The sequence below is a fragment of the Somniosus microcephalus genome, chromosome 6 (assembly GCF_052327205.1).
Source record: "Somniosus microcephalus isolate GS21.2 chromosome 6, FLI_Smic_1.0, whole genome shotgun sequence".
Classification (NCBI taxonomy): Eukaryota; Metazoa; Chordata; class Chondrichthyes; order Squaliformes; family Somniosidae; genus Somniosus; species Somniosus microcephalus.
The window spans coordinates 226,459,027-226,474,676 of NC_140992.1; the positions used below are offsets into that span (position 1 = coordinate 226,459,027).

The 15,650-nt window shown below is 48.7% G+C and overlaps 1 protein-coding gene across 1 annotated transcript in view; it reads left to right on the top strand.

Annotated features, from left to right (window-relative positions):
- The window catches only part of LOC147116492 (uncharacterized), a 368,216-nt gene extending 353,370 nt beyond the window's left edge, over positions 1-14,846 (top strand). Inside the window, exon 8 of the mRNA XM_085991496.1 lies at positions 12,600-14,846. Coding sequence (XP_085847622.1) covers positions 12,600-12,620 — 21 coding nt within the window. The 3' untranslated portion in view covers positions 12,621-14,846. The remainder of the gene's footprint in view (positions 1-12,599) is intronic.
- Positions 14,847-15,650: the final 804 nt, after the last annotated feature.

Here is a 15,650-nt window from a genome sequence, read left to right on the forward strand (position 1 = left end):
TTCTGTGCCGTCGGTCGGCTCCAGCCGCCGCTGTCCGGGAAGGGTCTGTGCTGTACCTGTTGCCAGTCTGTTGCTGGATCGTCGTGGCTGGGGAACCAAGCCCGGCTCTCAACAGCCTCCCCTGCGATGTTCACTCTCTGCTGGATGACTGGGCGGTTGCTCGTGGTCGACGCCCGTGCTTCTGGCCTCGACTTTCTTCCACCGCCCTCCCGGAGCGAATCGTTGAAAGGAAATGCAGAGTTGCAGGTAGATTCGAATCGACCTCGTTGCCACTGTTGAATCTGTGATTCTTAAAGTATGATGTTTTCCAATAACTAGACGGAGGCTGTAACTTAACAATCAACAGGTGTTTACTGGAGGAGGGTAGTCTAAAGACTAACAGTACAGAGGCATGCTCAAGGCTTATATACAGGTGTGGTCACTGCCGGTACTACAGTATACAGGAGCTGTAAAAGTAGTTCTCTCTTAAAGGTACATACACTACAGCCGACATCTATGGCTCGCCTCTGAGCCACAGTCCCCTGTATTCGGATGTCCCAGGTATATCCCAGCCTGCTTGTCGGGACCTCAGCCTTGGCCGAAAATGTTGGTTTTAAACTGTATAGGGCAATCCAATTTTGGTAAAACGTGGTTGTGGATTTTTGAACCCTACAGAAGTTAATAATCAGCGTGTAAAGTAATGAGAGACTTGTATTGTCAGTATGTGTTATAAGAGGTTTGTAACAACTGATGTTTGTGAATTTGAATAAACATTTACAATAATAGATTGTTAGCAGAGGAAAATTGCAGTTACAGAAGTAATTATAGTGGCAGCCCTTTAGGCCGTGATTTTCTCATTGGTGGTGGGTTGGGTGTGGGTAAGTTGGTCAGCGGGTTTCGGTCCCACCTCTGCTTTCAGCCGATGAAAAATTGCAATTTTACCCTAATTGGGCTATTGAGTCCCAGCGTGCGCGCTACCCTGGCCAATTAGTGGTTTTGGGTCTGCTGCTCACCTTTGAAGACGTTTGTCAGCCAGCTGCATTTAAGGGGCCCATACAGCCTTCTTTCATCCTCTCATTATTTGATGCAGGATTTTGTGCTGGCACCTGCTGCCATGACTGTTTCAAGGGCCAAGGCCTCTCCCCGTTTAGGTGATGACTCCCTCCATGCTCTTGTGGAGGGAGTCAGAGGGCGCAAGGAGGTATTCTTCCCATCACTGTTAGATCGTTTCCCTATAGTTATCACTGTTCACATTGTTGTATCACTGTACGAGGTCGCCTCTTGTCACGCTGCTATACCTGGGCTGACCACTGCCGACTCCGCCCATGGCTCCACCTACCTGCCCGGGTATAAAGGTGGTCAACTGGCTGGTATTCCTCCTTCTTGGATCCGATCACCCACAAGGGTGGGCTCTGTTATTTAGTCAATAAAAACCTATAGTTACTTTCTTAACTCGTCGCTTTTCATTGGACGAATTGATAGGTATATCAATTTTATTGACTAAATTTTAAAATGTCGTCACTTGAGCAGCCAAACAACCAGTCAACGGAGCAGCCAAACGACCAGCCAGACGCCCAGCTACAACAGCCACAGCAGCCGGCTTGGCTGCGAGCCCTCAAACCACCGTACCTGGATCTAAACCCACAAGCAACAAACGCAGCCCTCGACTTCAAACACTGGCTGTGCTGCTTCGAATCCTACCTGGAAGAATCCGGCGTCCCTCAGAGATCCAAACAAAGAGTTCTGACCGCCCAAGCGAGCCCTAAAGTATACGCACTCATCCAGGACATTACTACTTACGAGGCCGCTATCAACCTACTGAAACAACAGTACCAGAGCCCGGTAAATTCCATGTATGCCAGACACCTCCTAAGATCCCGCCCGCAACAGCCAGGAGAGTCTGTAGCTGAATTTTTACGGGCGCTACAAACACTCGGCAGGGACTGTGACTTTAAAGCAGTATCGGCTGCAGAAAACACTGAAGATAACATCTGCGATGCCTTCGTGAAAGGCCTTCGGTCCGACTACTCACGGCAGAGACTGCTGGAATCAAAGGACCTCGACCTGAACACAGCTGCAGCCTTGGCCTACCCCCTAGAAGTGACCCAGCGGGACCTCGAGGTGTATTCCAGGTACAGTTTGCGACTCTGGGACTCGGGCCCGACCCCGACTGCAATACCCCTCATAGCGCCGCCCCCGGGACCTACCTCAGCGTCGGCATCCCGGACCCGATCGGGACCGCCACCCCCGGTACCGGCTGCGACTTCGGACCCCCGCGACCGGGCCGCCGGCTGCTTCTTCTGTTGGCAGGCGAAACACCCGAGGTCGCGCTGCCCAGCCAAAAACGCGACGTGCTCCAGCTGCCTGAAGAAAGGCCACTTCGCGAAGGCCTGCAGAGGGAGAGCAGCAGGGGTGGGGGCGGCCATCTTCTATCAAGGCCACAGATGAGCAATGGGGGTGGCCATCTTTGATCCAGGCAACCGACGCCAGCAGTGCCTCATGTGGGTTGTGGGGGCAGCCATCTTCTCCGCCATTTTGCCCCACCTTGTGGGCGCCTCCATTTTACCCACCACGCTCGACCGCCACCTTACCTCCAGACCTGACGACCGCTTCACCTACAGACTACAGCGACCCGCTCAGCCACACACTAGCCTCCGTCACACTGGACCAAGCTCGCCCGCATCAGCTGTCCAAGTCAATGATGGACATCAAAGTAGACGGCCACGCCACGACCTGCCTGTTCGACAGCGGAAGCACGGAGAGCTTCATACATCCAGACACGGTGAGCCACTACTCCCTCACTGTCCAGCCAACGCGCAACCGGATCTCGATGGCATCGAGGTCCCACGCCACAGACATCAGCGGCTACTGTGTTGTGACCCTGTCGGTTAAGGGCACGGAGTATAAAAACTTTAAACTCCTCGTCCTGCCCCAGCTATGCGCTGCCGTCCTACTAGGGCTGGATTTTCAATCCCACCTCCAAAGCGTCACTCTAGCATACGGTGGACCCCTCCCCCCGCTCACAGTCGACAACCAGCAGCCTTTAAATCGCCCACCGCGTAACACCTGCGGCCTATCCACCCTCAAGGTCCCGCCACCTTCCCTGTTCGCTAACCTCACCCCCGACTGCAAACCCGTCGCTACCAAGAGCAGGCGGTACAGCGCCGGGGACAGAGCTTTCATTAGCTCTGAGGTGCAGCGTCTCCTGAAGGAGGGCATCATCGAGGGGAGCAGCAGCCCCTGGCGTGCCCAGGTTGTAGTCGTTAAGACCGGCAATAAAAACCGCCTGGTCATCGACTACAGCCAAACCATAAACCGGTACACCCAGCTGGACGCATACCCCCTTCCCCGCATATCTGATATGGTCAATCAGATTGCTCAATACCGGGTATTCTCTACCATCGACCTTAAGTCGGCCTACCACCAACTCCCTATCCGCCCCGAGGACTGCCAGTATACCGCCTTCGAGGCGAATGGCCGCCTCTACCACTTCCTTAGGGTCCCCTTCGGCGTCACCAACGGGGTTTCGGTCTTCCAAAGGGAGATGGACCGGATGGTTGACCAGAACGGGCTGCAAGCCACGTTCCCCTATCTAGATAACGTCACCATCTGCGGCCGCGACCGGCAAGACCATGACGCTAACCTGGAAAGATTCCTCCGTACGGCCCAACGGCTGAACCTCACCTACAATAAGGAGAAATGTGTGTTTAACACCTCGCGCCTTGCCATCCTCGGCTGCGTAGTAGAGAACGGAATCATCGGCCCCGATCCCGAAAGAATGCGTCCCCTCATGGAGCTACCCCTTCCCCACTGTCCAAAGGCGCTGAAGAGAACCCTGGGGCTCTTCGCCTACTATGCCCAATGGGTGCCGAATTATGCGGACAAAGCCAGACCCCTCATGAAGTCCACCTCCTTCCCCCTTACGGAAGAAGCGCGCGCGGCCTTCTCCCTCATCAGGGGAGACATTGCTAAGGCCACTATGCACGCAGTGGATGAGTCCATCCCCTTCCAAGTGGAGAGCGATGCATCCGACTTCGCCCTAGCCGCTACCCTCAACCAGGAGGGGAGACCGGTGGCCTTCTTCTCAAGGACCCTCCAGGGCCCTGAGATCCGACACTCTTCGGTCGAGAAGGAGGCCCAGGCGATTGTGGAGGCGGTGCACCGCTGGAGGCATTACCTCGCAGGCAAGCGATTTACCCTCCTCACCGACCAGCGTTCGGTCGCTTTTATGTTTAATAACAAGCTGAGGGGTAAAATCAAGAACGACAAGATCTTGAGGTGGAGAATCGAGCTATCCGCCTACGATTATGATATCTTGTACCGGCCTGGTAAGCTGAACGAACCCCCTGACGCTCTATCGCGAATTACATGCGCCAACGCGCAAATTGATAGACTTCAGACCCTCCACAACGACCTCTGCCACCCCGGGGTCACCAGGCTTTACCACTTCATTAAGGCCCGCAACCTGACCTACTCCATCGAGGAGGTCAGGACCATGACCAGGAACTGCCAGACCTGTGCCGAGTGCAAACCGCACTTCTTTAGGCCGGACAGAGCAAGCCTGATCAAGGCCACCCGCCCCTTCGAGCGCTTGAGCATCGATTTTAAGGGGCCCCTCCCGTCCTCTGACCGTAATGTGTACTTCCTCAACATTGTTGATGAGTACTCCCGTTTCCCCTTTGCCTTCCCCTGCCCAGACATGACCAGCACCTCGGTCGTTAAATGCCTGAACGACCTCTTTGCCTTGTTCGGGTTCCCAAACTATATACATAGTGACCGGGGCGCCTCCTTCATGAGCGAGGAACTCCGTCAGTTCCTACTAGCGAGAGGCATCGCCACTAGCAGGACCACCAGCTACAACCCCCAAGGGAACGGCCAGGTGGAAAGAGAGAACGCGACGGTATGGAAGGCCGTCCTCTTAGCCTTAAAGTCTAAGGGCCTCCCAACCTCTCGCTGGCAGGAGGTCCTCCCGGCGGCGCTGCATTCCACCCGGTCACTACTTTGCACTGCCATTAACGCCACCCCCCATGAACGAATGTTTGTTTTCCCCAGGAAGTCGACTACGGGAACCACGCTACCAACCTGGCTGACCTCTCCGGGGCCTGTCTTGCTGCGAAAGCACGTGAGGGCCCATAAAATGGACCCCCTGGTCGAGAGGGTGAACCTCCTGCACGCCAACCCCCAGTACGCCTACGTGGCATACCCAGACGGGCGGGAGGACACAGTCTCCTTACGAGACCTCGCACCCTCGGGCACTCCGGAGACACCACCGCTACCCCCCCCCACCAACCCCCCAATTCCAGCCCAGGTAGACGGTACGCCGGAACCCCAAGAGCCTTCGCCTACCTCGCAGACGCCAGCATTAACACCGGAGAACGCAACACTGCCGCTGCGACGATCAGACAGGCTTACGAGGCCTCCGGACAGACTGACATACCAGAACTGGTAGTACACTTCACCCCGCCGGACTCAAATCTAAACAAGGGGTGAATGTGGTAAACCACTTTTACCGTTTACTATCGTTACACTATAGTTATCACTGTTAGATCGTTTCCCTATAGTTATCACTGTTCACATTGTTGTATCACTGTACGAGGTCGCCTCTTGTCACGCTGCTATACCTGGGCTGACCACTGCCGACTCCGCCCATGGCTCCACCTACCTGCCCGGGTATAAAGGTGGTCGACTGGCTGGTATTCCTCCTTCTTGGATCCGATCACCCACGAGGGTGGGCTCTGTTATTTAGTCAATAAAAACCTATAGTTACTTTCTTAACTCGTCGCTTTTCATTGGACGAATTGATAGGTATATCACAGCCTTCTTTCATCCTCTCATTATTTGATGCAGGATTTCGTGCTGGCACCTGCTGCCATGAACGTTTCAAGGGCCAAGGCCTCTCCCCGTTTAGGTGATGACTCCCTCCATGCTCTTGTGGAGGGAGTCAGAGGGCGCAAGGAGGTATTCTTCCCATCCTCTGGATGGAGGAAGCCTCCACAGCAAAGCAAAGCAGCCTGGCTGCAAATTTCTCAGGCGGTCAGCTCCAGATTGGTGTGCACTCGATCCTGGGTCCAGTGCAGGAAATGGTTTAATGACCTGGTACGCTCAGGAAAGTGAGTATAACATCACACTTGCCCTCAATCTGCTCCCCAGCTCCTCTCATCACCAGCACTCTGCATTGTCAACCTACTCCTGCACATCCCACGTTAACCTTACATCCCTTGCACCCTTAACCATCCCCCTCTCTCTATGTACAGAATCACTTCACTGTTCTACTATGCACCCCTCACACTCGCTATCACTGCTATGCAATGCCAACAACTAACAATGCACAGGGAGGGCCCTTGGTATTGGCACCTCACTCCATCTTTGTCTCCTTCTAAGCATCTATGCTATGGAATCTCTACACGCACTCCATCATTCTCACTCAAACTCCACTTGTGTCCCTCATTGCAGGAAAAGAGAGCCCACAATAAGAGGGAGAGGGCTATGACAGGAGGAGGGCCACCTTCAATTGCCCATTTGACCAATGCTGAGGAGGCGGCACTCAAAATCATTGGAAGTGATGAGGATCTGGAAGTGGGGGACGGTCAGACGGGCGCAGCAGAGCAAGCTGGTGACAGAATAGATTTGCATCTCTCTCATTTACATTGCATGAGTGACTGATATGGCATCTGATGCTCATACAGATTGACTTATGATCATCTGCACAATTCGATGTGCATGCTACGTTAATATCACATGTGTAACTCATGCCTTTACTCCCCCACAGGACCATCGACAGCCCCCCTCTCCACTGTCCAAGCGAAAGAGCTGGAGCCAGAAGACTCCTCAGAGGAAGCTGCAACCTCTGAGGGCGCAGCGTCAGCAGAATTAAGTGCACCCAGCACCAGCGCAGAAACGCACACCTCGGTGGGACCTTCGGGAAATAGAGTAGCTTTGTCACCTGGTGTATCACAGCTCACAAGTGAGCATCAGCAGATGGTGGAGACAGGGATAGCAGTGGAGAGTCCTTGTCAGAGGCCGCAGGGCACTCCCAGTGCTGCTCAGCTGCAAGTCGACCCTGTGCCTCCAGGTCCATCCAGAAAGAGTGTGGTGCTGTAACTCCAGGAACAAATGCAGGAGTCTCTGGCAGGTTTTGCATCCAGGGTTACTGCGAGTGTGGAGAGGATGGAGGAGTCCATGTCTAACATAAGCAGAACCTTTGTGGAGGCAATGGCGCCTGAGTGCACCACCATGGAAAGGATGGCCACCACCATGGAAAGGATGGCAACCTCTGTGGAAATGCTGGCTACGGCCATGGAGGAAATAAGTCGCCAGAGTCAGGAAAACATGGTGAATGTTCAGAATAGATTGACATCTCTGGAGGAGCGATGGGCAGCTATTGAGCAGAGAAACCAGAGCTTCATGGAAGTCCTTTTGAGGAGGACTGCCAGTGCAGATACGGGTCTTCATGGCCCCCCTGATGTGCAGCAAGGTGCTGTCCAGCTACTTGCTAGCACTGAAGTGGGGCTGATCCATGAGAGGGATGTTGGTGGCAGGCAACAAGGAAGTGTGGGCTCCTCTCCAAGCGCTCAAACTCCCATGCCACTGCGGAGCCCTCAGTCAGAGCCCCACCAGAGTCCTCACCCAACTGAGATGGACGTCTCAGCCCCTGCACAGGAGGAGCAGACTGTTGCCAAGCCCTCACAGGCTCACACACCCAGAGGAGGCTCGCCAAAGGTGTTGAAGCAGGAGCAGCATGAAAGTGAGCAACGTGCCTCCATATCTGCAGAAACCACAGGGGAAGCACCACGTAGAAGCACATGTAAGAGGAAGATAAAGCACAATTAGCCACAAGGGTAGTCACTTGGGTGTTCTGTTCTGTTGTCTTTTGTTGTGTTTAATATTTGGAATTGTCATCCTTTTGTGCATGTATAAAACAAAAGTGATGGCAAACAGTTGAAGTTCTGGCCTCTGTGTTCTGGGAAATGGAAGTTGCATATTGAGGGCTCAGGGCGACTTGCATTTGTAATGATGGTAGTGAGAGTGATAGGAACCCACAGGTTCTTGTACATTGTGTATGGTGTGATAAGAAGGTGCCAGCCACATGTGTTTGATTCGTCTACCTAAGCAAATCTGGCAAAGGTTAGTGCATCCCTTGCAACATGGGCAGCAATGTGCTTGCGTGCTGCTGGAGCTGACTCCTCCGCCTCCACAAGGTCTTCCTCCTCCTCATCTGAGGAGGCTATGCGCTGAGCCACTTGTTCCTCAGGCAGCTGCAAGCCACGACCCTGACTGCTGAGTACTGTAGGGCTCCACCTGACCTGTTATGGTATCTGAATCGCATTTTGAGCAAGCCAATGGTTTGCTCGATGATGGATCTGGTCGAAATGTGGCTGGCATTGTAACGTTCCTCTGCTTCGTTCGATGGCCTCCTCAACAGCATCATTAGCCACATCTTCAGGGGATAGCCCTTGTCTCCAAGTAGCCATACGGAAAGTTGTCTTGGCGGATTGAAGAGCGGAGGCACACTAGACTGCCGCAGGATAAACGAGTCATGGCAACTGCCAAGGTATTTGCGCAAACATGTATAATGTCCTTCCTGTGGTTACACACCAGCTGGACGTTAAGGGAGTGGAAGCCCTTGTGTTTGACAAAAACAGCTGGGTTGTGATGGGGTGCCCAAATGGCCACATGTGTGCAGTCTACGACGCCCTGCACCCTTGGCAAGCCTGCCATATTTGCAAAGCCAACCGCACACCTGGTTACACTTGCTTCATCCGTGAAGAAGTGGATGTAGTTGGGCGCCTTTGCAAAGAGGGCATCGGTAACCTGCATGATGCAAGTATGTGCGGCCGACTGGGAGATGCTGCTGATGTCTGCTGATGAGCCCTGGAAGGACCCTGAAGCAAAGAAATTGAGGGCGGTGGTGACTTTGACAGCCACTGGTAAGGGGTGTCCACCCGCTCCTCTGGGCTCCAGGTGTTAGTGCAGCATTGCGCAGATGTCAGCGACTACCTCTCGCAAAAGGCTCAGCCTCCTTTGGTGCTGTTGCTCAGTCATGTTGAGGAAGGTCATCCTCGGCCTGTGAACCCAGTGTTGGGGGTATCTCCTGCGGTGACGTGCAGGCCTGCGCTGACGCCCTCTGCCCTGTGCAGCATCAGGTGGGTGAGGAGGAGGTTGGCGCTCCTGCTGTTGGTGCTGCTGTTGTTCCTGGTTCTGCTGCTGCCACGGCTGCTCTTCCTCCGAATCTGAGGACCAGGATGAAAGGAAATAAATGGTTCCCATGCTGCTGGTAGATGTCTCAGTTGAGGAAGCGCTCAGTCAATGTGGGGAGAGGGTTTTCCCAGGAGGTCACAATGGAAATGGATTTCAGCTTCACCACTTCTAAGATCAGTAGACCTGCAATAAGATTTCCAAGACCTGAAAAAACAAAGTCCTGTCATCTGTAAGTGAGCCATGTTCGAGCTCCACTTTTATGCTTGAGCTGCAGTTGTCAAGAAGTCAGCCACTTGGTGAACTCGGCACAATCAGCTGGCGTGGTTTTGGAATGGCGTGGAACACGCCAAATATGTAGAAAAATCAAAAACCGCTGTCAAAATAGGCTTATCCAGGCAGTTAACAAGCTGTTAACAGCCTTAAGGGCCTCTCCTGCCGCTTGGTGGTGGGACCGATAGGGAGTCTGGGATCCCGCATTTGGGAAAGTTGCGCGGAGGCGGATCGGATCCCGCCGTCAATATTTGCGATTTTACCCTCTGACCCGCCTCCAAACCCACCCTCTGAGCGCTGGCAAAATCTCGGCCTTTTTAAAAATTTATTTTAAGTTTTAGTGATGTTTTGGGGCTTATAGTATTTATAGTTTTGACAGCTCTTCCTGTCAATTTTATGAATGGGCATTTCCCTGCTACCATTGGCTCTCCATGGCCCACGTGATCCCAGGGGATGCATCGAACTAACTGCGCCCCTGGGATATGCAAGCACTGCGCGCCGGCAGTTGGAGGAGGCCCAGGATCGGAATCCCACGCGGGCCCACAGCACAACGGCTGGCGCGTTAGGTAAGTGCAGGTCGGAGGCTTGCACCCGCGGGAAGCCTCCGACCCGAATTTCTGGGCCATTGAGTTTACCCAGAATTTTGCTTCGGGAGTGTTGGATTGGCAATTGGTTAAGAGTCAGGAAGTAAAAGAACCACCACCCCATGTTTCAGTACTGGCTCAAAAACAATAAGTAACAAGAGGAAAATCCTGCCTGACGTACGTAGACCTTCAGAAAGCTTTTGATAAAGTTCCACATGAAAGGCTGCTATACCAGCTTAAGGCAATGGGTATCCTCAGTAACACTCCAGAGGTGGATAAGGAATTGGTTGAAAGAAAAAAAGCAGCAGGTATTAGCTTAGGGGAGTGATGTTGCATTGAGGATATGTACTAATGAAGTGCCAGGAATCGATGATGGAGCATTACTATTTCTGATTTACCTAAATCATCTGGATTCAGTAATGCAAAATAAGTTGGTCAAGTTTACAGATGTTATACTAGAGGGAGGAACAATAGAGTTTTATGAAGCACCTAAGGAATTACAGAAGAATCTAGGCAATATTTGTAAGTGGGCAGAACTATGTAGATAGATTTCAATACAGGTTAGTGCAAGGTTTTGAACATTAGGCAACATAGGTAACATAAATACTTAAATAATGATATCAAACTTGCTGGGGAAGTGGCTGAAAGAGAGCTGGAAATGATAGTAGACTCATCACTAACCATTTTCAGTCATTACAGAGCAGCAATTAACAAAACAAATAGAATGCTGAGCTATACAGCCAAATCAGTAAAGTACAAGGCTGAGCTCATACTGACTATATAGTGTTCTGGTCGCATCTTGAAAGCTGTGTTTACTTCTGGTCACCGTGCACAAGAGAAATATCAAGCCCAGGTAGCAGTGTAGATAAATGTCCATGAGGCTGAGCCCTAGTATCAAAGGACTAAGTTATGAGGAAAGGTGATAGAAACATGGAGGCCATGAATTGACACTTATTTTGCAGTGAGTTCTATGTGTATTTAAAGCATACTGGCATTTTTGGTGGAACATTCTGGTTACCCAGGACGATGATTACTGGATTGTATCATCTCTTGGCACCCAGCTGAAGGGGTAATTCTTCATACAGGCAGTCTGATTTTTTATGCTTCAGTGTCCTTTCAAGCTGCATGGAATTTGATAGGAGTGAGCCATTCTTCAGTGTACCAGGGTTCTGTTAGGCCACAAACGCAAGTGTATGCACTTTAGCATTGCACTGCAGCAGCAGACATCCAGGCAACAAGGCTTCTTTGATACTAACAGGTTCCCAAGGGTGGAGGCTTTGTGATTGCACACGTGCTTAATTGGGCTCTAATAGGCCAAAACCATACCATACAGAAATGTGGAGATAATGTGTGATATCAAACTGAGCACCCTCCTCCCTGACAGCCAATAGGACTATGGAGTGCTACAATGAGGCTTATATGAAAACCAGGATACTCATCTGGCAGTGCTTTTTGAGTCTTGAAGCAACAAATCTGTTGCCTGCATCACTGGAGTATGGAGAGGATATGTCTTCCATTAAACCCCAGAGAATGTGTCCAAAATAGCGCTGATGTGCTGTATTCTCCATATTATCACAAATGAGAGCGGCATTAGATTGTAGGAGATCAATGGGCTGCAACCATTACAGATGAGCAGGACAAAGAGGGCCTCAAGGATGTGGCTTATATCAACAAGACATTAATGCGAGGCAACCAGAAGTAGCCGCAGATTATTTCCACATTCTTCAGCTGAGCTCCCCTGCTGTCATGGGAGAGGGGAGGGGCACAGATGATGTGTAGGGAAAAGGGGAAGAAGAGAGGGGGAAGTGATGGGGAAGAAAAGATGGTGAGGGGGAGTGAAAAGGAAGGGTTAGAGAGAAATTAAACCTGGAGAGAAGAAACATAAAAACTTAAAAACAAAATATGAATTTTGAAAATTTAAATGTAAGTTAACAGCTATTGTATCTAAAAGGAAAATTCACAGGGATAAAAAAAAATTAAGGTGGCAGCCAAACTGCTGAAGAGCCACCCACAGTGTGACACATTTACACAGGCAAAACCCATGTTAAATGTAGACATTGGGATTTATAATGGGAAACTGTTGGCACAAAACTTGTGGCAAAAGCATAGCAACAGTCAAGTACTGCGGACAGGAAGTGCGTGCTGACGTGAGATTTTTAATATAGATGGATAGATTTTTAGTTTACAATGAAACTTGATTTTTATTTTTAAACTAGAGCATTTGTTGTTTCAACCAGGATTTCAAAAGAGGGGACAGTACTGTTGAACAAGATGTTCTCTGCTTTTTTCTGCATTGGAATAAGCCAAGGAGAAATGTTTGCACAATAGATTTTCTAACAATTCCTTTATAATACCATAACCTTCTTTGTAAAGGTAGATTTGAACTGTAGGTACCATTCAGATGTATGATTAAAGAAGCAGTGACATGACCTTGGCATTATTTAATTACATTTTTCATGCTGAAAAGGAGATGTAAGCTGTAATGGGTTGTTAATTAAAACACAGCTTTCATGTGGCAATGGGGGCACTTACTCTTTTTTTCTCTTCTTTCTCTGTTTGACGATGTAGGGCCTGAGAAATGGAATGTGAAGAAAAACTGAAGAAATTCCTGCAGAGTCACAGCTGTTCTATCTACCAGACTTCTGATTTGTGGCCTTCTCATTAGACCGCAAAAGTACAGCCACATTCGCAATGCCAGCAGACCTTCTTTAATTGCTCATTCTATCTGTCCCTGTTTAGTGCTTTCACCCTGCAGAGAAAAAAGACATTTAAAGATTACTGAGGCAAGTTTGTAATGAAGCGGATACCTCTTTGCCTGTCCTTTGGCCAACAGCAACAGAAGGGATACTAATTAGAGGATGAATTATTGGCTTCCCATGGTGCACTGCGGGGGAGTTAAAATGAGAGTGGTTTCTCGTTTGCCTTTTAGCTGGCCAATAAGCAGTGGAGAAATATATTTTTTATTATGGTTTATTACTAAAATCAATTGCATTTACTCAAATACAATAACCCACACTTCTGGGTTTTTACAGTCTTACTAGCAGTTATTTTAATTCTCCTTAAAAATACCAGCACTTTACCTCAGAAATGTTGCGTCATGGTTTTAGTTAGACCTCTTCTACTTTTTTGTGCAATAAAAAATGGGAATTCATGGGGGAAAAAATTCCTTATGATTCTACCTGAGCTTTTAAGCAAAATGTCTGAATCCATTATCAGTCCAATTGTACAGATCACTTTGAAAGTTCAGTAACTATAATGAAATAAGCAGTATCCCTTGAGTGCTCTGTGGCCAATCGAGGTAGATCCCTGTAGTGGTTCATATATTTGGATATGTATGAACCATCTTTTCCTCATTATTTACATACTTAAATCAAGCAATTAATTTTATTATACCATTTACTACGTTAATACGGCTACTAAATTTGATAGAGGAGCAATTTTATAGTTCTCCAGATTTGAATACAACCTTAGAAACACCAAAAGAACAAAATGATTCTCACAAACCAAAGTGCAGAATTTAGGATAAAAGGATTCTTTCCTGACTGTTTCTTTCTGTTTCTTTGCAAAATCACCTGATTTTGACCTGCTCAATAATCCTGTTTATTTTGCCCTAGTAACACAACAATATTTGGTACAGCAACATTTAAACTGAAGTTGTTAAATAAATGATTTATGCATCTTGAGCACATAAACAATTCTACAATCCTCAGCCTCTCTTATGCTTAACTTGACAGCTTCAGTGAAGGGCACTGAATAATGACTAAAATGACAAATGCTGATTTTTTAAAAATGAAAACAGAAGATGCTATTAATACACAGCAGGTCCAGCAATATCTGTAAACATAAAAGATGGGAGGGGGGCAAAAACCCACAGCCCTTCTGGCACATCCCCACCATACATCTGGCAGGAGTGTGGCAGAATAGTCAGCAACTAGTCTGGGATATGGATATGCTACAGCCTGGCATCCCCGCCAGTTTCCACCTGACCTTGTTTGGGACGCAGGCCCTACACACCTGAAATAAGGACATCTATAATGAGCGGGGCTCACCTGGGGGTCCAGACCTAGGCTAAGGCTTGGACCGACGTCAAAGATTAAACATTTTTTTTTAGAGCCAATAGGCACAAATCCGTGATCGTTTCAGGGGTAGCTGCAGCACCTCTGGTGGGCAGCTAAGATACGGCCCCTGGTGATGCAAGCACGCTCTAGTATTATTTAATCTAGGTGACCTTCCTCTCGGCCCGCATACTTTGGAGAAGTCCGCGCTGCAACTCACCAGCGAGCGGATCCCAACCCGAGCCAGGATCGATGGCTTGCGGACTTTCCCTTCCCGGTTAACATTTCAGGTGCAGACCTTTCTGCAGAATTGAGAGTTCTCACGCTGGGTCTACATTCAAGATGTTAGCCTGCGTTTTATTTTCCTTTACAGGTATTGGTGGACCTGCTGTGTATTCACCCTCTTCGGGCATTGATTAATGTTGGCTCAGTTCAAAGGGTAGATTTTACAGACTGCACATGTTTGGACACTTCATTCTCCAAAACACGGTGTAGCACTGCACCTTCACAGGCATGTACACACTGGGGCGACTAAACAGGATTAAGGAATGTGTGGACACAGTCTAAAAAAAACGTGCTTGCTGAGGATAACTCCATTCCCCAGTGTGCCACATGGCCAGCTGTGCATATATAAAGTCTGGAAAATGAACTACACACCATTTTTATAGGAGCTGTAAAATCATTTTGCTGTAGTTTACTTTATCAAATGTGATGTAGCTGCCTGCATTTTCAAAAATCATTAATAAAAGCAGTGCTTCTTTCTAAATGGGAATTCTCATCTATCATGGAATTGGCGACACAGCTAGGATACAGAAAGGGATTCTTAAACTCACCCATTTTGAGATTTTTCATACATCTACCTAGCTATTTAAAATGGCACTATCACAGGGAAAAGAATAACAACAGCAATCATGAATTCAAATGCAGCGCTTGTAGGACGTGGTGTCTTATAAGTAGAAATATCAAAGCAGCAACATCATTAGGCAAAAACATATTTACAGTTACAGTTGTATAAAGAAACAAAATCAAAAATGTATATATATATCATAAAAATGTTTTAATATCATAACACAACAAAATGGTAGCACATTAAGAAGATTAAAGATCTGAACTTGAAGTATTATATTTTATCACATAAATCTCAGGTATATGACCATCTACCCAATAATCTTTGCTGTTCTTTTGAGCGAAAGTCTTGCCAAGTACTTCTCATTGCACAAGTCACAAGTCATTCTTTAGTCATATTTTACAGGCTTATATATACACTATTTCCCCCCCAGAACTGTGTTGTGAATAAAACACGCTCACATCACATCTTAGTGTGACCATGTCAATTATATCATTCCAGTCATAAACTTTTTCATATATAGCAAAATTGCCTGAAGCTGTCATCTGATCATCATTCAATATCAACCAGATTACTATAGAGGCAACGTATGAACTATAGAGGTTCATAATGCATCTGCAATAGGAATACAACCATGCCTTAGGAGCTTCTAGCAATGTGCATGTTAAATCATGCATACACATTGGGATGCAAGTGTGATAAATCCATTAAGTGGAA